The following is a 24,655-nucleotide window of genomic DNA, read 5'->3' on the forward strand; positions in this document are numbered from 1 at the left end:
GCTAGCGGAGCGTGAATCGATCGTCTTGGAGAGGGTACGTGTACTACGTTAATGGACCTAATGGCACTGTTCGTTTCTTTCCCCAAAGAATTTGGCTGTCGCGCCCGAGCTTTTTCCCCAGTCGTTAGAGAGCTTTCGGATTGAAACAAAGCTCCCAGCTTTAAATCCACTTCCCATCGATGTACTTTTACACTCGGATACGATTTTTCGTCGGTATTCAAAAGCGTCTGGTTTCGAAACAGCAATTTCGATTCCGCTCCATTCTTAACCGACACCTGACGGCCTTCACCGTCACAATGTGCCGCTCGATTACTCACCGCTGTCTCACCCCATCGCATGACAGCAGCAGTAGTCTACTCTCTCTCTCTCTCTCTCTCTCTCTCTCTCTCTCTCTCTCTCTCTCTCTCTCTCTCCTTCGAGAGTGTATAACAAGAAAAAAGGAAAGAAAGCCAACAACCGCGCGCATAGACCCACACCCACACACGGCACTACGGAGGCGAGGTCAGGACTATCGCGCCTCGCCACCCCGCAGTCAGTTCGCGCGACGGTAGGCAGCAGCGCGGTTCTATCCGAGCCTGCGGAGAGGACTTTTTTCACGTGTGAGAGTGTTTTGCGCGTGATGGAATTCCACCAGTTGTACCACGTCGTGCCTCGAATGAGAAACAAGCCGCGCGCGTTTCTCCAAAACAATCGCTCGACTCGCAAACTCCCGCACACTTAAGGTTCTTAATAACTCGCCTCGGTTGTGTAGTCTGTAAATTTCGAAAACTTGCGGCGTACGACTCAACTTCCCCGCGGCGACTTGGAGAGAGAGCAAAGCTGAAGAAGCTTCTTTGGGGTGAAAAGTGCGACGATCATACGCACAGCTGAAAAGTGGGCCATCGCGCGATATAAGAGCACCAAGCACTATATATAGAGGCGAATTAGCTGACTACTGTAAGCTAAAGCTCGTGATCGGCATGCTCAAGTTCTGCTCGCCGGCCCAGCGCCGGCGCAACTGCAACGCCGCGACCAACACGTGCAGCCTGAGTTACAGCATCGCAGAGGTATTATACTGCTGCGCGCAGGGGCTATAGTGTCTGCAGATGTGGTTTTCAGGTTGCGAGATATGCGCTATGAATGAGGAATTAGAAGAGAGAGAGAGAGAGAGAGAGAGAGAGAGAGAGAGAGAGAGAGAGAGAGAGAGAGAGAGAGAGAGAGAGAGAGAGAGAGAGAGAGAGAGAGAGAGAGAGAGAGAGAGCTTTTGACGAACGTTCTCCGCGGTGCAGGTATTGAACGCAAAACGCTCGTGAATTACACTCGGTGCAGGCGGTGGTTGCGGCGTTAATTGCCGAGAGGAAAAAAGAGGAGCTAATGAGGAGAATGAGTCGCTGCAGCTCGTGTAGAAACGCCTGACGCAACGGCAACCCGCCTAGCGCAGCTGCACGCGGTCGAGCAGTCATCTGGGCGGGGCGCAGCCGTCGTCGTCACTCTACACCTGGCCATTGTGATTTTACGAGCTGGGCTCTCGTTATTCGATAATCAGTCGTTTCATTTGCGGCGACGCAGTTGCGCGGCCCATTTAACGAGCGGCGAGAGAGATGTAATAACGTTGTTTTTTCCTTTTTTTTTTAGTTTTTAGATTTCTGGCGGTATTTTCGAATCAGATGACGAAAAATCGCTCGTATAAATCATAGCTTCGTGGGTTTTGAAGCGTATAGAGCCACAGTTCCGATGAAAAACATCATCATTATACGCGGATGGCATAACAAAGCTGCATGTGTTATACATTCGTACATACAAATGTTCCAGCAGAACCGCACATCACGAATGAATTATAGCTCCCACAATGCGGTATTCAAATGTCCTCCAGCACCGCGACACCCTCTGTCTCTCATAAACACTGAATAAATCATATCTCATTAAATCTGTAACAGTTTTCGCGTATAGAACGGTATAGCGATCTAGAAATCGGGTAAATTTTCATCTCCATCGGACATCAAGGCCTTGGGCAACGAGCGACTCGTAACACCGTGTTATGCAACAGAAGTATAATGAGCGTTTCGATGTATTTTTAGGTGAATCCAGGAAGCAAAGCAGCTCAGCAGGGAGTCAGGGAGGGTGACCTGATTAGCAGCATCAACGGCAGGAGCACGAGGGAACTGACTAACGCCGAAGCTCACGCCCTTTTGCGCAACGCCGGCGATCACCTCAAACTGGGACTGAATCAGTGAGTGACTTTTTCGAATTTTTATTTTGCTTCGTAATGGCGATTAGGATGATTGTGTGTTGGGGGAAGGGATTCAAAATTCTAATTTTGAGCAATTAATCAGTCCGAAAATCGATATCTCAATTTTACAATTCACGCCACTGGTGTGCATTAATAAACAAGCCAATATTCACCGGAAGCTACAGATTGATCGTTTCTTTTTTATCGGCAACTTTCATCCCAATGTACACTCGCGGCCCTTCGAAAGCTATAATAAGCTGATACAGCGGGTATCTGTCAATACGTTAATGCGGAGTGGTGAATGACGTTTCGGCGATTATTAGACTGAATAATAAGCTATCACCGCAGCTATCTAGTCACAGCTGCTATATAAACCACAATTATAATGAAGATACTCCGAATGATGTACGATCTCTCCCGCTGCTATTTTGATACGACAATCAATATTGACATATCTGCAATTTAGCCTCGCAATTTAACTGCGAAATCCGAGCTTGAACACACATACACACACGAGTATATAAATTAAAACCCCAGCTCGTCCGAAAATAGAAAAAAAAATCTCATATCGCAAACTCCCAAGCAGTAGGTAGCATCGTAGCTCGTGCGGATTACGTCGTTAAAAACGGAAATACGCCGTCCAATGGAGAGCGGGATCGACCTGACGTCACGTGAGATAGGGTGCGCCGAACCTGCGGGGCACAACAAACAAACGCAGCAGCAGCAGCAGCACACACCCATACACACGGACGGACGATTTTCCGGCGGACCGGATCAATTGTCCGTAGCAGCAGCGGCGACGGTTCACCGGCTCCGTGCGTGCGTGACAAAACGATGCCGCTGGCTGATGCTATTTTTTTTTTTTAAATTTTATTTATACAGCGGTGAACTCGGTTTTTCTTGCGCGCTGGGAGAGATATCGGGTTTTTACGTTGCTGGAGCAGAGAGCTAATCGAATGACGTGTCTAAGTGAGCGTTACTAAAGCGCGAGGGCCGGAAGCTAGGTGTAATTTGTAACTCGCGGCGAGGTTTTTCATCGGAATGGACTTTTAATCGCGCGGTCGTAGTCCAGTTATTCCGAAAGGAAGGATGAATAAATAAACATCGTTTTTCAGAGAGAACGGCTCGCCCAAGAGGAGAATCTACAAGAGCAGCCTTCAGGAGAACACTTCGATCGAGACCATCAAAAGTAAGCGTATAATACAGTATAAGCAAAGTAAGCGCGAATGAATCTTAATTAACATCAACGCTTTCTTTGTGCCTCCAGAAACGACCACAAAAACGACGACAACGAACACGCAGATAATAACCGAGACCAAGAAAAACGGAACCGGTGAGTCCTAAGCTCTATAGTCCTACTCTGATAAACTATGCAATAGTCGTACATTTCGCCGCGACGATTTTCATTTCCAACAGTCGCTGCTGCGCGCGCGAAAACCTAATTCCCGGTAATCGAATTTCGTCGCATAAATTACTCCGCTGCAGCGCCGACTCGGAACTTCTCGGATGGAGTCCGGGGAAAAGTTTTATTTGCACGGCAATTGATTGGAAATACTCGTTTTTTCGCTCGGCGCTATACCGTGTTAAGCAGAAAACTCGTCTCGGGTTGAAATTACTTCTTATACATTAATTTCCTACACTCGTCTTGGTGTACAAATGCGCGACTATTGTTCGACATTCGGCATTGTTGTTTACGTAAGCGACTCGTAAAGACCAACGCGCCCGTGTGAGAACAAAAACTCCTTAAAAAATCGATCTTTGTTCTCTTCCCCTCTCCTAATTGCGTCTCAATTGAGCGGAAGGTCTCGAGTACGAGTAACGCTGCGCATCGACGAATTTAACGATAATCCAATTCCAAACAATCTCTCCTCGATTTCTCGATCTTTAAAAGAAGCCATCCTTGGAATCCCCGGTCGTTAATATCCCGCGGTGTAAAAAAAAGAAGCACAAAAGTCCGAATCCGCATCCAATCCCGCTAATGGAATATTTAGGTTAGCGTCGCGGATGCCGCACGTCGTTTTTTCTCTCTCTCTCTCTCTCTCTCTCTCTCTCTCTCTTCGGCTTGAGACAGCGCGAGCGAGTGATTACCGATCCAGGAAATACAAAGTACATAACGGCGGAGACGATCCCAGCCTATACAATTTTCTTCCCTTCTTTCTCGTCACGCTGCGCTGGCTCCCCGCGCATCAGCCGGCGAAATAATGCGGATGCAATAACGGACGAGAGCTGAAAAAGGTGCGCGTGGTTGTTTCTTTTTATATAAGGGGAGGATATGCGGCACAGGTGTCGGGTGTATGATTGATCTTTCAGCAAAGATCGAGATTTCGAGGTCGTCCGGTTAAATAAACAAGACACATACACGGAAAGCTGTAGCTAATTCAATTGAGCTTATCCGGGCTCAATTGATCCGTCTAAACGAACGTAAACTACGCATCGTTAACCCATTGTGCCGACATTAGCCGAACGTACTCTTTTAATCGTCTCGAACTTCTTTCTCGTGTATAATACCCACACTCGCACGGAGTCCATTGTCATCGAGCCTCTGTTCACTGCCCACACCCACTCAAGACTCTTATAAACGTCCTTCCTCCCAATATAAATCAAGCAACGACTCGCTTCCTCGATCGCTCGTTTTCCCCCAAAATAGGAGCGTCGAGCCTTGTAATAGCCGGCCTATTAACGATCCGCGCAATGTCACCCGTTCAAGAACTCTCAACACTATAACAAACAAAAACAAAAGAACTCGAGCAGCCGTTGAAGAAGAAACCGTGCGCGAAGCTCCTCCCTCTTTCTCACACACACGTGCACCTGCCCACGTGCACGTACATTATATGCGCACACAGAAAGAGAGCCGCGCCGCGAACGTCTTATTGCTCTCCTCGCATGACTGCGGAAGGCGCACCCTAGCCACTTAAAAAGCCCTCGCTTTCCCTTCTCTTGCGGGCTGTAGAGAGTGTGAGAGAGAGAGAGAGAGAGGGAGTGAGAGAAGGCGCTCTCGCGAGCTCTCTTTCCTTCCGAGGCGATCAGTTCTCGACGCGACACCTTCGAGGCGACGGGGACGAGTGTCCTCCGCGCGGACGATGTAGTTGTTGTTGTTGGTGCGGAGGAAGGAGGTGTGGGATATCGCTTCAAGCTCGATTGACGCTTTTTTGCATTGTTTTGCGATTCCTATTGGAGAATCGTTAGAGACATCGGTTACGTGATCGGTATAGAGTGCCTGTATGTTGCGGACGTGATGCAGGAGTTATTATAGAACGGACTCGATTTCGTCGCTTGCTTCGATGTAAACGACTGAACATCGTGTCACGCAGTGTGTCTTTGTGTGTACCATTGAGTAGACGACGAGGAAATAACGAAGATGAAGTTTCTCACCTGCTCTCGCTGCTTGTCGATCGAGCCGGCCCCGCAGCAGCCGACCGTCCAGGAAATAACCAACCCCCTGGTAGTGACGAAGCGGCCAGTGCCGAAAGTACACCCCCAGAAACCCAAGTCAAAATCCAGCCCTTCGCCTCGCAAAAATCGATTTCCGGCTCTGCTGAGTGCCCTGACCTCGTGGCCCCGGCGACGACAGCCACAGCCGAAAATAGTGGTACAGCAGCAGCAACAACGTCGTTCATCACCGAGGATGAAGACCGTCCGAGTACTCGTGTCGGATCCAGCCCCGGCAGGACGTCGCCGGGCACGTCATCGACCGCCCACGCGGACTCAGAGGCTGATCCGGATGTACGAGGAGAGAGCCGGCTCGCCGGAGGGGAAGAACTGTCTGTACCAGGAGGAGTACGTTATCGATCCACCGGCGAGCTTCAGCGGCGGGGACGACAGTCTGGAGAGCCACCAGAACTTCAAGAACAAGCTCAACACCCTGGACTTCAAGAGGATGAACACCGTGGCTCTCGAGGCACCGGCCTCCCCCACACCCTCGAGAACCGACTCCGCCATCTATCGAAAGAACAGCTACGTCGAGAGAGACTCTGGGGCAGCGGTGCCGATCGGCAAATTCGCCAGGAAGACCCTGCTGGAGGACTTTCTTCGCGAGCGCCTCCGCATCGAGCAGACGATGATCGATCTGCTGAACGGCAGAGATCCGGGATCGGTCATCCTGAAGAAAAGCCGCAACGACGACAAGAAGGTGCGCTTCAAGGTCGACCAGGCGGAGAAGGAGCTGCGCGTGAACGTGACGGGCGAGGGGAAACTCAGCCTTACCGACGACGGAAGGGTGGAGCAGGAAACGGAGATCAAGCTGAGCGTCGATCCCAGCGCCAAAGTCGAGGACTTCTACGTGGAGAAGAGGACGACTTTCTTGAAGGACAAGACCGTCGAAGACAAAGCGCTCGTGTTGAAGATATCCGCGCAGGACGAGGAGCAGGAGACGATCGGTAGGAAGAGGGAACTCGTGTTTCGCAACTTCGGCAAGATGAGCTTGTAGAAAGGGCTCGATTCGAATGAGATGGATTTTTTTGACATTCGAATTGTGTGTTACGTACTTGTTCGTAGAGTAGAGTTAGTTTATGATTTTACTGTTAATATAGATTACTTCAGCAGTTTATTATTCAGATTTACTTAACACGCGCGTACCTTGGGCGAAACTGTATTCCCGTCACAATGTGCAATTACTCTGATTGAAAATAAACGATAAATACTTCACGAACATCGTTTCCACATTTATTATCCAATCATGTGTTATATTAACAGTTCAATCATAAACTAACAAGCTTACACGCTGCCGGCGAATTTCAACCACGGAGCTCTCAAGAAAAATGAAATCTCACGCGTCATAAAAAGCGAATCCCCCGTCACAAAGCCGAAAAGCCAATCATCTCTCGCGTAGCCCGCGGAACAATGTCCGTATCCGGAAAACTAATCAGACTCAGCTCTCTCCGCAGCTCGAGCGATAGAATCCGTCCCAATTTCCGAAAAATCCCTCGTCGCACACAAAGCAAAAGTTTCTAATTCGCGCGTAACGCGTGAAAGGCCACGCCGCTTAAAATCGAATGATTCGACGCGCCCGGCATCCTCTCACAGAGAGTAATACCGTCCCGGAAATAACGAGGCCCCTCCGACAACTCTGTCGCGCGCGAGCAGCCGGAAATTGTTCCTTTATCGACTATACTCGCGGCCAACTGTTGGCTGCTTATATATTTCGCTCTCACTTTCGACGCCGAGAGTGTGTATTACACGGCTGATCGCGAGCTGAGAGTGACTCAGCGGAGAGGGTTGGATTTTCGTAACAAATTCGTGTAATAGTGTGTATCGAGGGCGATTTTTCCACACGGAACATCCCGTCATCGAAGATAAACGAACACGCGCCTCTATAACAGTGCGCAAACATCAGCGTCGGGACGATATACAATAACTGCGCGTCGTCTGCCGTGCGCGAACGCAATGGGCCGCGTCCGACAGATAGCATCGATTTCCAGGCGAGCATAACGTTGCACTGATGCACACCTCTATACACAGTATGCCAGAGACGAGAAACCGTCTGTTATTCCGCGCTCGCGCTTTATGTTGCTATTTTCCATCGAGTATAGCGCGCTGTTTAAACGAAACTTTCAACAAGCGTCCATCAATCCTTGGCCGAAGCATTAATCGGCCATTCCAGATCGAGCGACGAACATCGCTCGAACGTAGATCTCCGTTACAAGTTACAGAGAGGACACATCACGTGTCGCTCGGTGCATCGAACCCTCTGCTCCGTTTCGGAGGACATTCCGACGCAGCCCTACGGCAGCTCCCTCCTCCTCCAAACGCGCGCTTACTGCACCTACATGCATCGGCCTAGAAACGCGTGCAGTGTGTGTATGCGACTCTCTCTCTCTCTCTCTCTCTCTCTCTCTCTCTCTCTCTCTCTCTCTCTCTCTCTCTCTCTCTCTCTCTCTCTCTATGTATGGGCGCGGTGTCATGGGCCGGCTGGGCCAAGCCCACATTTCCGTGGTTCTCTTCTGAGGCTTCGCTGCTGTGCCACCGCTGCTGCTTTTTTTTATCGTTCGTTCAGAGTATTGTCGGCTGATTTCAACGATGAGTATTGCTATGTCGCGCGCGATCTCGATTGGATAATCGATTGCGTCAGATTTGCCGTTTATATGGGAATATAATGATATGCATTGTCGGCCGGAAGCCTGCCCGTTAGATTTTTCTCTCCGTAAAATACTCTGATTTTGTTAGCTCGACCTACATTTAAAAAGTTCGCGACACTTCCTGCGATTAATTTTAATAGACTCAATCCGATCAACTCGAAAAGACGAACCCAATCACGCGCCTCTCGAGACTTCCCATTGTCTCGCACGACAACATCGCAAATCACTCGGCTGGCGTTTAATTGATAAAAAAAGGAAGCCGAGAGCGCAATCACGAGACGAGAAGAATTCTCCTTCCTCTGCGCGAAACTCGAATCGGTGCAACGACGGCAATAACGCTAATGTGATCCGGAGTGACTTCCTTTCCCCGCGTAACTCGGTTAAATCGATATATACATATATACGACCCAGCTGGCGTTGTTTTTTTTTCTCAGAAAGCGCGCATCGCACTGCACCCTCTAGAGGCGCAACCTAATTAGGGGAAGTCGGCGCTCAACCCCCCCCCCCTCCCCTCGAATGCCGCTGTTTTGACGAGAAGCGTTTGGTAATGGATTATTAAGGCAATTGGTAAATTAGAGGGACGAGTTTTAAGTGCGTCGTCTCGCCGTACATACACCGGTTCAATTTTCTAATTGACTGTGCGCGAGTACGTATACTAAATCGTTCTACGCCTAATCTAACGTAACAATTCGATTATAAAAATCAATTTTTACACGCGACGCTTCGGATCTAAATCACGATCTCCAGCGGTGAATACAATCTGTCGAAGGAATCACTTAAAAATTCTCCCACAGAGAGACCAGCCTATATCCCATTTCAATTTTTCCCATCGACCGTCCCCACCACTCACACCCGCATAAAAGCTCTCGCGCAGCGATACCTCCGCCGCAATCGACCGCCTTAACAGCGATTTAATTATTCAATCGTAAATAGCCTAGGCTCCCGCGCGCGGTGACATAATACAAAAGAGGTGTGTTCTCTATATCACTCTTGCACACACACACAAACACACCTGGGCGTACATCCAAATGGGTGGGGTTAGAGCAGCGGCGGTGGCGGCGGCGGTGGCATTGTGTGCGAGCCTCGGAAGGAAGTCCATCTCTCTCGCTCTCGGAAGTCGCGCACCGAGGGGACAGACACAGACACACGCGTGCATTTTGCCGTATGAGAACGAGAGAGAGAGAGAGAGAGAGAGAGAGAGAGAGAGAGAGAGAGAGAGAGAGAGAGAGAGCTGTATGCGCGCGGAGAAGAGTCCGAGTAGAGAGACGCGTATAGAGAGCCAGTGTGAGTGCGAACTCTGCGGGAGAGCGATCGCGAAGCGTGTGTATCGACACGACTATTGTTTCAGCGCTCTCTTCGTGCCTGTGGATGTAGAGTGCGAAAAGAGGTGCTTCTATTCTTTATTTTTCTCTTTCATTTTTTTTTCAACGAGTTTTCGTCATTTTTTTTTCTCTGTGAAGTGCCAAGAGGAGCGTTTGGAAGGTGCGAAGATTCGGTGAATCGAGTATAGGGGTACGCGTCGTTAATATTCACTGCGAAAAACTCCCATATGCAAAACACCTCCACATTGAAGCGTCACCCGCACTTCACACCTGAGCTTTCACGCGGATCAGCGCTGCAGTCAGCGTCTCCACACCAGAGATCCCTCCACTATCTCTCACTCGTCCAAAACAAAAAAGCTCACCTACACGTACAATCGATACGTACTTAACGGACTCACGTGTGCGTTAATGCATGCAACCTTCACAATGTATACGCCCCACCATTCCTTTTTTTCGAACACTTCCCCTCCACGACTCGAAAAAAAGAGCGCATACGCGCACGCACATGACGCTCCTGTTGCACACGCGGTGGGGACTACTGCCGCCGCTGCGGCTTCGGAAAACTATGATCGCGCCAGTGCGATTCGAACGACGCGTCTCTCTATCTGGCAGCGGAGCTTTCCCGCCAAAGGCTCTTTTGGCACGCGTATAAGCGATTGCTACATCGGGACGTAAGTGCGCCGGGTTGACTATATTTTTTTTTTTTATTTTACGAGATGCTATCGTAGACGGATTTCATGCAGGAGAGCCGGTTTTTCGTTTTGGGATCGGAGCATACCGGGCCGACGGGAAGTTGTAAATGGGATTGATTGATAACGGAAGCAGATGCCAAGCGCGTGTACGAATGGAATCGGACGGAGTTACGCCGTATGCGACTGCGCTATGCTCGACGCGTTATACGCTGCGCGAAGCGACTGGGAAATTATTCGATTCCTAAATAACGCTCCACGTAACTGCTCTGCTTCCAGATGACACGAAAAACGAATCGAGCTACGAGAATCAAAACGGCAATCTAAAGACCAATTCCGAGAGCCAACAGCAGCAGCAGCCGCAGGAAGTAGACAGCGACAAGAGTAAGTATTTCCCCGACTTTTCCAATCGCCAAAGTAGCTTTCGTAGAAACAAAAAAAAGACGCCAAATCCCCCCAAGCGCATGTAAACCCAGAGACGCATGCAACCACTGTATACAACCGCTTTAATCACAGTCTATACGTTTCTCATGTGCTTCCGAGTATACACACTCGCGGCTTCGTTCACAAAGACGTACAAGCGCGGATCGGTGAAGGATGAGAGCCGACGGGTTATTTTAAGGTGCGTGCACTCGAGATGGACTTTTCTCGTGCAGCCGCCTCCTCCTCTTTATATCGGGATATAATGAAATCCGTGCAGGGCCGGCAGATTACGCGCAGAGGAGGAAAGCAATTCCGTTAGAAGTCGGCAAACATCGCTCATCGCGTATCAAAAGCTCTATACTCCCCGTCGACTTTGATCCCGTGCGCGAGCTTCTGTCTCAAAGGAAAACTCAAGACGACTTGCGGCGAACATCGACTAGTTGTTTGCTTCTTCTTTTTCTGCTTGTTTCCCGTTCTCGGTTGAGGATTGTTTTTTTTTTCGGGGGAGGGAGTACAGCTGTGAGGTGCTTTTCATGTGTGATGAACCTTAGATTAAATCGAGCGTGAAATGAGTTTCACATTAATAGACGCAATAGAGAACGTTATATTTTTATCTCGATAGATAGAATTTAGTGTGTGCTCTGAAAAATTTCCGACAAAATCCTCAGTTACGGACGAAAAAGTCGAGTGTAGAATCCCGAGCATTCAATCCGACGTTACTTTCATAAGAATTTCCAAAGAATTCGCATCACCTGGGCTACGCGACCGACAGCGAGACTCCGAGCTGCCTGGGGATAAGGATGCCTTGTGGCTCGCGCAGCCGTAGAAATCGGCGCAACCGTCAACGCAAGCGGTTCCAGCGCTCCTCCACACCGCCTCCCGACGACGATGCCGCCGAGGAACTCCCGGAGGTCGTCGAGGAGGAATCGGTACCGGCAGCCAATGACGAGCTGAGAGAAGTACCAGTAGAGAAAGATGAAAAATCGGCAGCAAAGGGAGAGCAGGGGACGAAGATCGACGGCGCCACACTGACGATCACGACCGAGCGCATGTGTCCAGAAGAATTGCCGTACCTCGAGAACATGTCGACCGCCAGGGGCAGACTGATGCGGCGTAACAAGATCGAGAAGAAGGTCCTGAACACCGACACGCAGATCTGCGAGATAACGACCATCCGAAACGCGGTACCGCTAGAGGCGCAATTGGATCACATACCCGGAGTCGGGATAGTCGAGTCGAGCTTCGCTAACAAGGAGAAACTGTCGCCCACCGAAAATCCGTCCTCCACGGTGACGATCTCCGAGCCCGCCGAACCGGTCGAGCCTCTGCCCAAAGAGCTGGCGTCGAAAGTGGAGAATCTACCCGGTGCGAAGACCTGCATGGCTCTGGCTATCCCCATGAAACGCTTCGACTTCCTGGAGATCCAGGAGATGACCGACAGCGACGTCGAGTTCGACAGCCCGGCTGTCCAGAAACCGCAACAGCAGGGCATCATCGTTGAGGCGGAATCGGACATCGAGCGCAGCGTCGACGAAGAACCCGAGGACAGCATGTCCTGGGAAATGGAGAAAAAGCTGCGCAACTTCATCGAAGGCCTAAAGCTCCCAAATTCGCCAGGCGACTCATCGACGAGCTGCTGCAGCGGCAAGTTGCCCGAGTCGAATTGCGGCGGGTGTGACGTACGCGCGCCGAGCAAAACTGCGCGGAAACATCGCGCAACTGCGCCGACGACGGCGACGAAGACGGCGGCGGCGACACTTGGCGCGTATCAGTCGCAGATGAGTCAGGAGTCGAACAGGTGCCTCGACATTATACAAGAAGAAGCCGAGAGCAGCAAGTGCGACGAGCAAGTCGTCAACGACGACAAGCGACACATTCGGGACTTTATCAACGAGGAGATCGGTAAGTTCCGAAGGGAGCGAAGGGATGTGCCACTGAGGGAAGAGCATAGAGAGCCGCTCGTGGAAATGGAGAAACCCGAGCAGAGCCAAGGTGACGGGGAGACCAAAGATGAAAGTGTCGGTGAAAACAAGTGCAACGAAGGCTGTGATAATATTAGCGTAGATGCTTCGCCGAATAAGCCAGAGAGCAAAATCGAGAACACGTTCGCTCAGTGCGAAAACGTGGAAACGTTCATGAATCTCGTGAAGAGTCTGAAGGAGAGTGTGATAAACGAGGTCAGATACTCGAAGAAGCAATCGAGCAATCAAGTCGAGGAGAGCAAGTGCGAGAGCAGAAGGGAAGAAAAAGTCGCGGAGGAAAAATCTAGTCGAGAAAGCAGGCCAACCGTCTCGGTTCCTAAATCGGACGATAAAGCTTGCCAAGAGGCGAATGTAAATAATGCGACGCAGCTCGTCGATGCTTCGAGCGAAAGTGCAGTAGCAATGGCAGAAGCCTCGCGTGGAATTGAAGAAAAGCGCGAAACTCGAGCAAGCGATGAGCCAGAAAGCACCGCGAAGAAGGACGCGAGCAAAGTTAAAAATAACGAAAGTAATAATGAAGTGGATTTAGAAGATGTTATAATACATGCTGTGCAAGAGCCCGACATAAACAACGACACAATAACGAAAACAACGAACGATGATCGCAACGACGAAAATAACGAAGAAAAAATATCGGGAGAAATTCCGCCGAGCGGCGGTGCTCCCGATGCGAATAATGAAAATAAAATCGAAGGTAAGAGAGGAGGTAAATTCTTCGACGTGGATATCGTTGCGGAGAAGGTTATCTCCGTGGAGAGAGAAGAGATAACCGAGACTATCACCGAAATCGAGGAGAAAATCGAAGAGGCTATAAATAGTTCAAAGTGTGCCGGTGACGCTAAATCATCGGCGAGGCGCAGCGAAGAGCGCGTAATGCCTGTTAAAATCGATGAAGCCATAACGAAAACCGTATCGATAGATAAGAATCGAGTCGCTGACGAATCGAAGAGAAAAAGCGAGGAACGCATAATCCCCATTCAAATAGCAGGTGCAAGCTCAGCGGCGACAAGAGATAACGATACGCAAGCATCCGCTGAACCGAAGAGAAAGAGTCAAGTAGAGAGTAACAAGCCATCTGCAGACGAGAGAAGGATTCAAGAGCGAGTGATACCTATAAAAATAGAAAATGAAAGTATACCTGATGAACCGGAGAAAAAGTGCGAAGAACGGACGATACCGATACAGCTGGAGACCCTCGACTCGCAAGCTCCCCAGCCACCGAAAAGATCCACGAGCTTGCGCCAACCCCCAGACATCCCTCTCTGCGAGAACATCATCTACATCGAGAAGATACCACCGCCTCCTCCCGTCCGCCGTCGCAACGTCTTCCTCCTCCAGGACACGCACTACCCTCCGGACTTCCCCCTCCACCCCTACCAAACTCCCAAGTTCGCCGTCTACCACCAACGCGCTCTCAACGCCTTCGACTTCGAAGAGCAGGTGGAGATCGTCGAGTTCGTCAAGTCCCTTCTGTCGGTCCTCTCGAACCACGAGAGCACTCGCCAAGACGTGCAGAGCCTCCTCACCGGCTACGACCTTGAAAAGCTCCCGGCGAACATCCGCAACATAATCGACGACCTGATGGCGCCGACTCCGAGCCTCAGCAGCGCCTCGACGACCACGAGCGACAGCTACGCTGACTTATGCAACGACTTATACGAGGAACAGCAGCGAGCCGATAATAAAATTGGCATTGCCGAGCGGAGCCTTGAAATAGATGCGCGTCACGAAAAATTCCCCGAGTTCAGCCACTCTCGAGAGCTCGCTCAAGTGGACGAGCTCACCACTCCATCAAAGCTCGTCCAGACACCGGAGAAGGCGGCTCGCGAGAGCATACCTCAGCCGATCTTCTCCTGCAACGCAGTCAGCCCAACCGATTTCCAGGATAACGTCAACCATCAGCGCCAGGACTCGTCGAGCAGTGCGGCGTCCCTCAGTACCGCCAAGTACAATCCAGAGCAACGATCCTCGCCGACTGATGCGTCGCCGGCAGAGGAGTCTGGAACGCAGCCAAACGACGATCATCTGTACTATGTGCCCCTCGGCAGCGCCAATCTTGGCGACGGCGCAGCCAAGTTCAGCGACGAGTCACCGCCGGATTCGCTGAAGGACCTGTGCATCAGGAAAATTCTGTCGATGCCGTGCGGCGATCAGATCATCAGCGAGATAGCCCTGCCCAAGTTTAATATATTCAGGAGCTTGAATAACTTACAGGATTCGATGAAGGGCAGGACTGCCAACGGCGACGTCAAGCGTCATGCTGATACGAGAACGATTGAGGTCAAAAGAAGGACGGAGACGACTAAAAAGGTGGAAATCGAGGAAATGACGCAACAGAAGACGAAAAATTGGACCGGCGTCCCGACAAAGGAGAACCCAAAGCTCCTGGTCTGCTTCTCCCCGGCACAGCAGGAGACAATAGTCCGTACCTCGGCTGACAACCTCCTGGATCTTCACAAAAAGTTCATCAACCGCCGCAGTTACCACCACGACCACAGCCAGTCGATCTCACCCCCCAAGTACTTCGTCGACGTCAGCCCCCTCGAGCCTACCACCTCGTCTAATCGCTTGTTAAGCATCATCAAAGAGAATCCAATACCCAATAACCCGCGGGAAAAGTCATCCTCATCCAACACTCACGAGGAGCGATTGCGCGCGACTCGACTCAGCGATTGGTTGAGTCTGGCTAGACGCGCGCCGCCTACTGATAACGCCGGCAGCGCTGGCGTATTTATAGAGACCAGACACCAGCAGTCTGCCGATAAGAGGCGGCACGTGAACAGCGCGCTCATAGCGACACCGGAGCAGCCGAGAAACGCGACGCCCACCAAGAGTCCGATGACCAGCGACTTGAACAACAGCTGGAGACCGGTTATCGAGCCGTGGTACGTCAATCCGGCGCTTATCATCGAGGACAAGCCCGAGGTGCCACCGAAAGTCAAGAAACAGGTGACCGTCGACAAGGACTGCATCGATACCAGGAGTATTTTTGACAAGGGACTTGCTAAGAGCAAGACTCCGGATGAGGCGAAGCAGGTGAACGCGGAGGAGGTCATGGAGAACCTGAAACAGCTGCAAGCTGGAATGCGAGAACAGCTGGAGAAGAGGAAGAGATACTCGCTGCCGCAGGAGTACTACGAGAAGCAGCTGAGGTACATCGAGAAGCTGGAGAAGCAGCTGAAGGATGTGATCGTTGCCGAGGAGGATGAGAAGAGGGCGGCCGAGGAGTTCCAAAGGGAGCTCGAGCACAGGCGAAGGGTCAACAAACTGAGGCCCTACAGCGTCATCGAGTCCAGTTTTTTAGACTGGCCTAACAAGGAGGCCCAGCTCAACGGAAAATTGAAGGGCGAAAATGAAGGTTGCACGACGCACAAGGACCAGTGGAAGGAGTCCTCGAAGAAGGTCGACGGCGACAACTCCGAGTACGACAACAAGGAAGGATCTCGCGAAGTGACCAAAGAGGTAAAGAACAGGAAGGACTTCTACTCGGAGACCTCGACCGAGACGATCGAGCATAAAGAGGAGCACAGCAGCACCACGACTACCATCCTCAACGACGACTCATCCCCCAAGGAGTCCAAGCTCAAGAACTTCCTACGCGACTTGAACGACCCTACCCTCGACGCCAAAAACGAGTCAAAAAAACGTCCCAAACCCGAGCGTCCCGTCTCCATAGCGGCTATTCCCACCAACGGTGAAGTCTTCCGAAAGCAGATGTACGACGAGTACGTGCACAAGGTCTTGGAGCGCGAGGAGCGCAAGCAGCACAAGGTTATCAAGATCAGCTCGCATACGGACCTGCCTCAGAAGCGCCCGGCGACCACCAAACGCAACCGGGACTTCTCGAACCTCAACAAAGTCGAGCAGGAGTTCATCGAAAAAGCTCAGAGTCGCCTCAACAAATACGGCATCAAGCTCGACGAGAGCGAAACCGAAGCGGCCAGCAGTGGCACCGAAGAGTCCTGCAAGCAGCAGCTCGCCAAGTTCCTCGTCGATGGCGAGGAAATCAAGGACCCAAAGCACCTGCCCAAACACCTGCGGGAGTTCCTCAAGCTTTCCGCCGAGCAGGAAAACGTCGAGGGTGAGAGGATTTGTTTCGTGTGTGTGTGCAGTCGATTTTCTCTGTGCGGCTAATATCGCTCGAGGCGCAGTTTTTGTGTGTGTTGCAAAGCTCTGTAACCAGTTATACTAACGTCGAGTTTTTTGCAGTGTTTGCCCTCTGCCTCTCTACTAATGGAAGTAACGATGCAAAATTTCACTTTGCGCAACGAGATATGACTTTAATTAAAATTTCAACGCGAGCCAGGCGGTGTTTGCGAAAATAAATATGAAAAATTTGAGAGGCGCGCGGGTGAAGTTCGTGAAAATTTGTTAAAAGCTTACCGGGGGGAGTAAACTCTAGATCAAAACGAAACCGCGGGCGACGCCGGAGAAGCCGTTCAATAAATTTCCCAGCGCGCGTAAGTCCCCTCCGAAGAAAAACGATTATTTTGCCTCTCTCCGCTCGTTTTTCTCTCTCTCTCTCTCTCTCTCTCTCTCTCTCTCTCTCTCTCTCTCTCTCTCTCCGAAAATAATACATCGCGCGGATTATTCGCGCGGACTCGTGTAAACACCTCTGGAAAACATCTTGCGTAAGCTCGCGAGGCCAATGAAAACAAAAGCTCCGCGACAATTCGATCGAAAAACGGAAAAAGTCGTTTTCTCTCTATCTCACCTAAATAAGATTCATTTCCCCTATATCAAACTATAAAGAAGCTCTTCCGCGCAGAGAGCAGCTTATATTTCCTCGCTCTCGCCTTATATTCAGCGAGACAGAGACAGCGCGCCGGAACTATATTTAGGTGAGTCTCTCTCTCTCTCTCTCTCGCGCGCGCGCGCTTACTCTCGAAAAATAAAATAGGCCAGAGAGGCTGGACGTCACATCCCGCTTTTACGCGCCGCCTGCTTTTCGGCTATTTCCGAACGTTGCGAAACCGCGCGTACGTGTACACACACAGACACGGGCATCAGTCGAGTTTAGAAGCAGCTTTGGGGTTAGAGCGCGTGACGGAGCTTTAATGGAGGGACTACTGTGTATGGACATCACGAGGTTGCCCGGACGATTAGAAGTTGATGGAAAGCAGATTCGACGGCGTCTCTCGCGATTAACGCGAGCTGCACACGGGATATTGGATATGGCGTTGAGAGCTTGCACACACAGTTGTTAGCGTGCGGAGCTTGCGCTCGCGCGAGATCGCGTTTTCTCTAATTGATTCCATTACGAGAGTTATCGTTATTGTTATTATAGACGAGTTTCGGTGGTGAGATTGGTGGGATTATTATTAGCTAGCGCTATGGAACGATGCGCAGGTTTCCGCAAGAGAGAGAGATCGGGAGGGATATGGGAAATTACTGCTGGAATTTTAGAGTGGAGTTTCTGGCTCTCGATGTGATTACACGTGCCAGCGAATACGTAGGATTAGATAACCTAATTTTAATCCGATAACACAGCTCCGATTCTGAATGTCGCACTAACGCCATCGCACGCTATAATTAACAAGTATAACAAAAACCTAACAACCGACAACGAAGCTCATCCGTCGACTAAAGCGACTAACCTCGTAAAGTCCGCAAGCTCCCTTGGAGAGGTTTCGACCTTGTAAATAAAAGTGAAAAAACACACGCACGCTTTTCTAGCCACCGCCGTTGCTAGTAATTCCTATAATAAGGAGGTTAAAAGACGAGCCGATAGCGGCGCCTCGGATTTGCTGCACGAGATCGACGGGGCTTTACGACTCGGCAAGGGATTTCTACTTGGCAGAGGTTTGTACCCGCTTTTTATCCCTCGAGTGTGTGCACACTTGCGCTTCTTCCCAAGATAAAGCTACACGCGCAATGTTAGCCGTAAGTATAAACGAAGAAAAAGAAATAATTACGTTCTCTCGTCAAAAATCGTAATCTCGAAAACAACCTCGTTTCCATAAAAGCTCGCCAGAAGCCCGCGCGTATCGCCGATTAGATAGTACTACGCCCTCGCGCAGAATCATCCCCCTCGCCGTGTCGTCGTAATAGAAAGAGATAAATACATGTATAAGCGTATATAAAAACGCGCGGCTCTGCGCGCTCGAATAAAACCGACACACATTCGCATAAAGACGCTTAATTGCGCGGACCGCTTAAACGGCGCAGTATAAACGTTACGACGAGAAGCTCTTGATAACGCGCGGCTGCGCGACACGCGCGCGAACGCCCACCGAGCTTTGCTATGTGTGTATGTGTACGAAGCTTCTGTTGTTGGAGGACCAGAGTGCGGGTTGTTAGTTTGGAATTTTGATGTGAGGGAGGGTGGAAAAAGGAGTATAGACAACGAGAAGTGACGGGATGATAGTCTGAAGGGATCGATTAATTGGCAGTGGTTTGGTATGGGTATGTGCTTTTTGTAGCAGTTTTTTTTTTTATTGTCAGTGTAAAGAACATTGAATCGATTCGTGGTATGCTAGAACGTGCTCCGGGAACGTTCGTTAGTTTTTATAGAGAAAATATTAAATTTCCTATTCATGCTCAGAATCAGAACGTCGCGACCAGAAACCTCTTTCACGAATAATCAAGTATTTATAGCAAAGCAGATGTGGAATCGAAATTTTATGAATGAAATACTTTTCCAACACACTCCCAACTCTCCTCGTCCCACTTCGAAAGCTCACGAATCCGGAGCTCGAGCCTGCACTCTCGCCTCCGAAAACTCGTCCAAACCAGCAATCACTCGAATCTCCGCAAAAGACAATCACGGCACAATTAAGCTCTCCGCTTAATCTGCATAATCAACGCACATAATACCACTCTTTCCAGCAGCATAGCACATGCGCACTCGAGCCGCGGATCCGCCTGTCATTTCCGCCATCCGTCAGTCCGCGCGCACCGACTACTTCCGCGCGCCTGCACACACACACACACACACAGTACAGTTTCTCTCTCTACTACTGTAGGCTACAAGGCTGTATTTACGTCGGCTCGACGCCTACTTTTAGACCCCCGGGGGCCACCGCGCGGATAGAGGCGTCGGCCGAAGCTCTATGCGCTAGAGAGAGAGAGAGAGAGAGAGAGAGAGAGAGAGAGAGAGAAAATGTTGGAGTAGCTGTCGATTGGTATATAAGACAGGCGCGCCAGCGCGCTGCTGACCTGCTATGCCGGGATTCCGTAGCTAGAATGACGTGTTTATTCGTTGACGAGTGATTTTTCGGTAATGGAGTTTACGCTCGCGTTTGTACATTGTAAGAAGCTTTTATGCGCGTAATATTCGGAAGCTTTAAAGCACGCACGAAAATAGAACAAAAACTCGCACGATCTGATACGTCAAAGGTACAACAGAAGCATCTTCTCTCGGCTATACTTCTCGCGTCCTTCACGCTCTGGTTGTATCCAGGTGTGTTTGTGTGTGTGTGGTGTGAACTCGCCTATACTCCTCGGGAGATATCGCGTGTCGCTATTGTTGCAGGGTCGCAAGGTCGAGGTTTTCGCCGGCCCGATGAAAGCTGATAAACTGTGACGGCGGCGCGCGCGGCAGTTTGACGGCGAAAGGGCTTTTTTAGATCGAGGTTATCCGCCCGCGCTTGGGAAAATTGATGATCCGCCGCTGCTGCTGCGCTTCATTACGCCTGCGAACGACGGCTATTAGCTTTTCGGGACTGATTACCCTGCATCGCATATATTTTCGGATAAACGAGATAACGAAACAAAAAAAGTAGGCTGGGGCCGATAAGAATATACATCGCGTCTATAATGAAAATCCCAGCTGTACACCGATCAAGCAGACTCTTGGCTCTCCGCATCTCTTCTCTTCTCTTTCTCCATCTGTCTTCTCTCTCTCTCTCTCTCTCTCTCTCTCTCTCTCTCTCTCTCTCTCTCTCTCCCTTGCTTTCCGTCAGAGTAGCGAGCGCGCGCGGGTAAACGTAAGCGGAAACGGCATCGCGACGCCCCGCAGCTCTCGTCAGTTCTGCGCGCACCAGCAGCGGCGTCGCGCCTATTATGAACTGAGTCTCGAGTGCAGCATCTCGACTTTCTTCGCGCGAAAGTGTCGGTATACGCTAAAGCCTCCAGGACGCGCTATGTTGGAAAAAAGTGAGTTCAGTGCAGCGGTGTAGTGGAGATTAGTTTTATGCTAATTTTCGGGCCAGACGAATCTCCGACTTATCTTATCTTCGTTGTTATCCACGGAGCTGGCTTGCGAATCAACGCGCATGAATATTCAGTAGAAACAGCCGCGCACGGCGAGACTCGTGCTAGTTGTGCAAACAGGAGTGTATGTGCTTTTTATAGTTTTCTTCTTATCAACTCCATGTACACGTTGCTGATAGTGAAAGATAGTTTTCTTCTTGAGTAGGTATATCTAGTTTAAATGAGACTGCTACAAAGGCGCCGTACAGGAAGAAAACTCGAGTAGAGTACAAGATCCAAAATTACGCAACTCGACTATCGTGTTTCAGTGTTTCGCGTCGGTTGTGCGCATTGTATACCCTACTAGGTCGATTTTAAAAAGCCGAATCGCTAATTTCGACGACGCGCTCCGTTTCTCAAGCTCTACATACGCGCGTGCGTTATAAACCGGGACGGTTTATAAATAAGCCAAAACACGCGTTGCGCAACTCAAAACAAAAACAGTGCAGTATACGAATCGAAAGTTCGGCGAAGAAGCGCAAATTAACGAGTTGTATAATGGTAAATATGCGCGTGTTCGCCTGTAGCTTTGAATCATCTTTAGAGTCACTCGAAAGAGAGAGCGGACGAGCTGCCAGTGAGGAATGTCAAGAGGAAGTTTGCGGATCGTAATTACTCAACAGAAATAAAGCGCGCGTGCCTACACTTTCATCGACTATGTTTCCGACGCCGCTAATTAATATCTCGGCGAGTGAAACGTTTTGCTTTTCCCGTTAATTTTCCCGTGCAGTGTCGAGGTTGATTTAATTCTCGAAGCGTTTGCTTTTTTCATCGATACTCGTTTCTCATATACACAGTAAATAATATCGTTCGATAGCCGGTGTTATGGGAGTATTTCGAGTTTTCGCGACGAGCAACGCTTCTGTTGAAACAACGCGCGCGATAAATCATAAAAAAGCAGGATTTCACAAAAAAAATACACCGAACAATATAATGCGATAAATTCGACTGGGATTTGCGCGCAAGGAATTAATCCTCCCAGCCGGACAGCACTAAAAATACGAAGTGCGAAAAGCAAGCTCACTATTAGTGGATTAGAGGCGGAAGAGTCATATTTTATTCAGCCCAGCGGCAATTAATGCCTTGCCTCTCTCCTATATACGTATATAAACTCACCGACTAATGTTTACTCAGTCCGATGAACAGCCTAAAACTTCCATAGTCGCGTTCGAGTCTGCCTGTGCGAAAAACCTGAAATATTCACTAGCCGATAGTCGACCGAACGCAAGCACGATTAAAGCTCGAACTCTACATTGTCTCTCTCTCACTCTCTCTCTCTCGGCTACATCGAGGAGAGTAGCTCAAGTCTCAATTGTTCCGAGTAGCCACACACTTTCTCGGCGACTCGAAATAATTAAAGCACACTCGAGCCGTATATACCTAGTCCAGCCCCGTGGAAACCTGGTCACCGTATTATAATGGATTAAGCTCGGACAAAGACCCCGAGATACAGAGGGAAAGCTCCGTCTTCTTTCAGACTCTTACTTCCGTCTCGGCTCCTTCTTCTTCTTCTCATCAAGTGCGCTTCTGTATTAATGAACCGCGAGCACTGCACCTACGCTACTCTTGCGCCCGAGAAAGGCTCTTTGAGCTTGTCTCTCTCGTTTTTTCTAGCTAAAAATCAACGTGTGTTTACGTACTACCCCTGGGAACGTCATTCGAGACACGCACGCGTCTCTTCTTCTCTCGGGAGGGAGAAGGAAACGTCTCCGGCGATAAAGCAAAAAGTCATTTGGCTGCAGGCGGATCGTTCCGGGCACTTTCCTCGCGCGCACGCCAGAGCGAGCTGATGCATTTTTGATAGGCTGGAGAAAAGTGTCCGAGGAATTGTTTGCGAAATCTCGGGGATGGGCTGTTTTGCGAGCTTTTTTCTCACAGGGAGCTGGAGAATAGTGTTAGTGGAGTTCGCAGCGTTGGTGGGTTAGGTTTCTTCCATTTGAGATAAGGACGGGATTCTATTTTAATGAATTGTACACAATAACGTCCCATATTTATTCAAATCAAAGTCCCTCTAACAGATTGTTAAAGTATAACGTTTAACAGTGACTCACAAAAGTGAAGTTCCTCGAATAAACCCATACCGTTGGAATAAACAGTTTATGTCCGTGATTAACAGCGGAGGCCTTTGGTGTTTTCAGAAATGATTGCTCCGAGGTTTAAAGCGTCCTCGGCAAAGCCAGGTAAACCAGTGTGCTGCAAACAATAATTTTTTAAACTCATGCCTGTGTATAACGTGCGCTGTTCAATAATTCTCGTTACACGAGAGCAAAAAACAGTGTAAATAAATAACACTAGCATATAATGGAGAGCATAAATATATTTTTAAACACTAGTACACGTGTGCGCTCAGTCTAACAAAGCCCGAGTGTTATAGCTTCTTGTTATAGTATTTGGCAGAGTGAGCGAGTTATGAATATTCAGTCCACAGCTGTAACCGCGAATACTAAAATTTTAGTGCATTGCAATATTGCTTTAATTCTGTCGCCGCGAAACCATAAGCATTACATTCTCAGAAATCGCGCGTCACTATGTCACGTTTTCGATCGCCGATTTTGAATTGTTTAAAAAATTTGTATAATTCCACCATAACGAACCGCAAAACAGGCCGTTCGACTTTGCAAAGTCGAACGGGCTGTTCGAAAACCTTGGACAAAAGAGAAAAGCCCTCCCATCGATTAACCCACTTTCGATCATAGCGCCGCTGGAATTAACGACCTATCCAGCGAGCCATTCGTCTGGCTGGCCGAAAAAGCGGCTAACTCTCCGCGTAAACAGCCTCGACGATATGGCTTTCGTCCTTTTTCCGCGAGCTCGTATAACCGCAAAAAGCTACTCGCTTTTAATTTTGCCGCTGCCGCTCTCGGCCGCTTTGATTTATCGCAGCCGCGAATTAACAATGCGCGACGACCAGAGCATCGAGAATCGGGCTAAAAGAGCATTGTGAAACTGCCGCTCCGATTGTAATTATGCTAACGGCTGAGCACTATAGCAGCCTGGCGCTAAATTTACGCGCGGATCTCGAAACGGGACGCACTCGATTTCCTGCTTCCTCGCGCGTCTGTGTGTTACATGCTATTTTAGAGCTTTTTTTAAATTTTATCGCGAGCCGCTGTCTGATGCGATTTTTCGTGCTGACCTTATTGAATAAAATCGCGAGGATATTCTCGGAATGGAACGTCGGGTGCAGGGCGACGTTAATTTTGCAGTAATTTCTGTCGGGAACGGATATGTCCTGCCTTGGTATAGTGTAATTTGTAAAATATACTTAAACAAAGCATTATGTCGTCAAATCTCTGCTCTGAAAAGTGCATCAGTTATCTCGACGCTTATCACGGAAAAAGAAGGTCGCTCGTTTGTTTACGCGTACAACTCATTTTTCGTACCCACGCGCATGCATACAAAGCGGCAGCCACGTGGGCAAACACAGCGCGCCGCCTTTTTTCGACTCGCTCGTCGCTTCGCGTTTTAATAAGAAAAGCAAACCAGAGAGACTTTTGTCACTCGCGTGACCCGTTTCTCAGTGACGCTGTTTTCCTGGCATCGTTTCTCGTATCAAACAACCAGAGACTTCGTAATGTATTTATCCTGAAAATATTATTATACGCATATAAAATCGCGATTGCAATTCTGGAGACTATATGTATTCGCGAGTTGTTAAATGAACTAAAATTGATCGAAAAAACCGCGGTTATTTATTTTAGCGCCAATGCGGACAAATTTACCGCGCTCGCTCTAGCTGCTTGGCAAACAAGTTCTCGGCTGT

The 24,655-nt window shown here is 49.6% G+C and overlaps 1 protein-coding gene across 2 annotated transcripts in view; it reads left to right on the top strand.

Annotated features, from left to right (window-relative positions):
- Positions 1 to 5,219: 5,219 nt before the first annotated feature.
- Positions 5,220 to 24,655, top strand: part of LOC100121771 — a 53,588-nt gene continuing 34,152 nt past the window's right edge. The window contains exons 1-3 of one of the 2 annotated variants that reach the window (XM_031924747.2): positions 5,220 to 6,585; positions 10,574 to 10,678; positions 11,447 to 16,780. In XM_031924747.2, the coding sequence (XP_031780607.1) occupies positions 5,568 to 6,585; positions 10,574 to 10,678; positions 11,447 to 16,780 (6,457 nt within the window). In that variant the 5' untranslated portion in view covers positions 5,220 to 5,567. The remainder of the gene's footprint in view (positions 6,586 to 10,573; positions 10,679 to 11,446; positions 16,781 to 24,655) is intronic. The other variant, XM_031924738.2, reaches the window with a different exon arrangement.

The sequence above is a fragment of the Nasonia vitripennis genome, chromosome 2, assembly GCF_009193385.2.
Source record: "Nasonia vitripennis strain AsymCx chromosome 2, Nvit_psr_1.1, whole genome shotgun sequence".
NCBI lineage: Eukaryota > Metazoa > Arthropoda > Insecta > Hymenoptera > Pteromalidae > Nasonia > Nasonia vitripennis.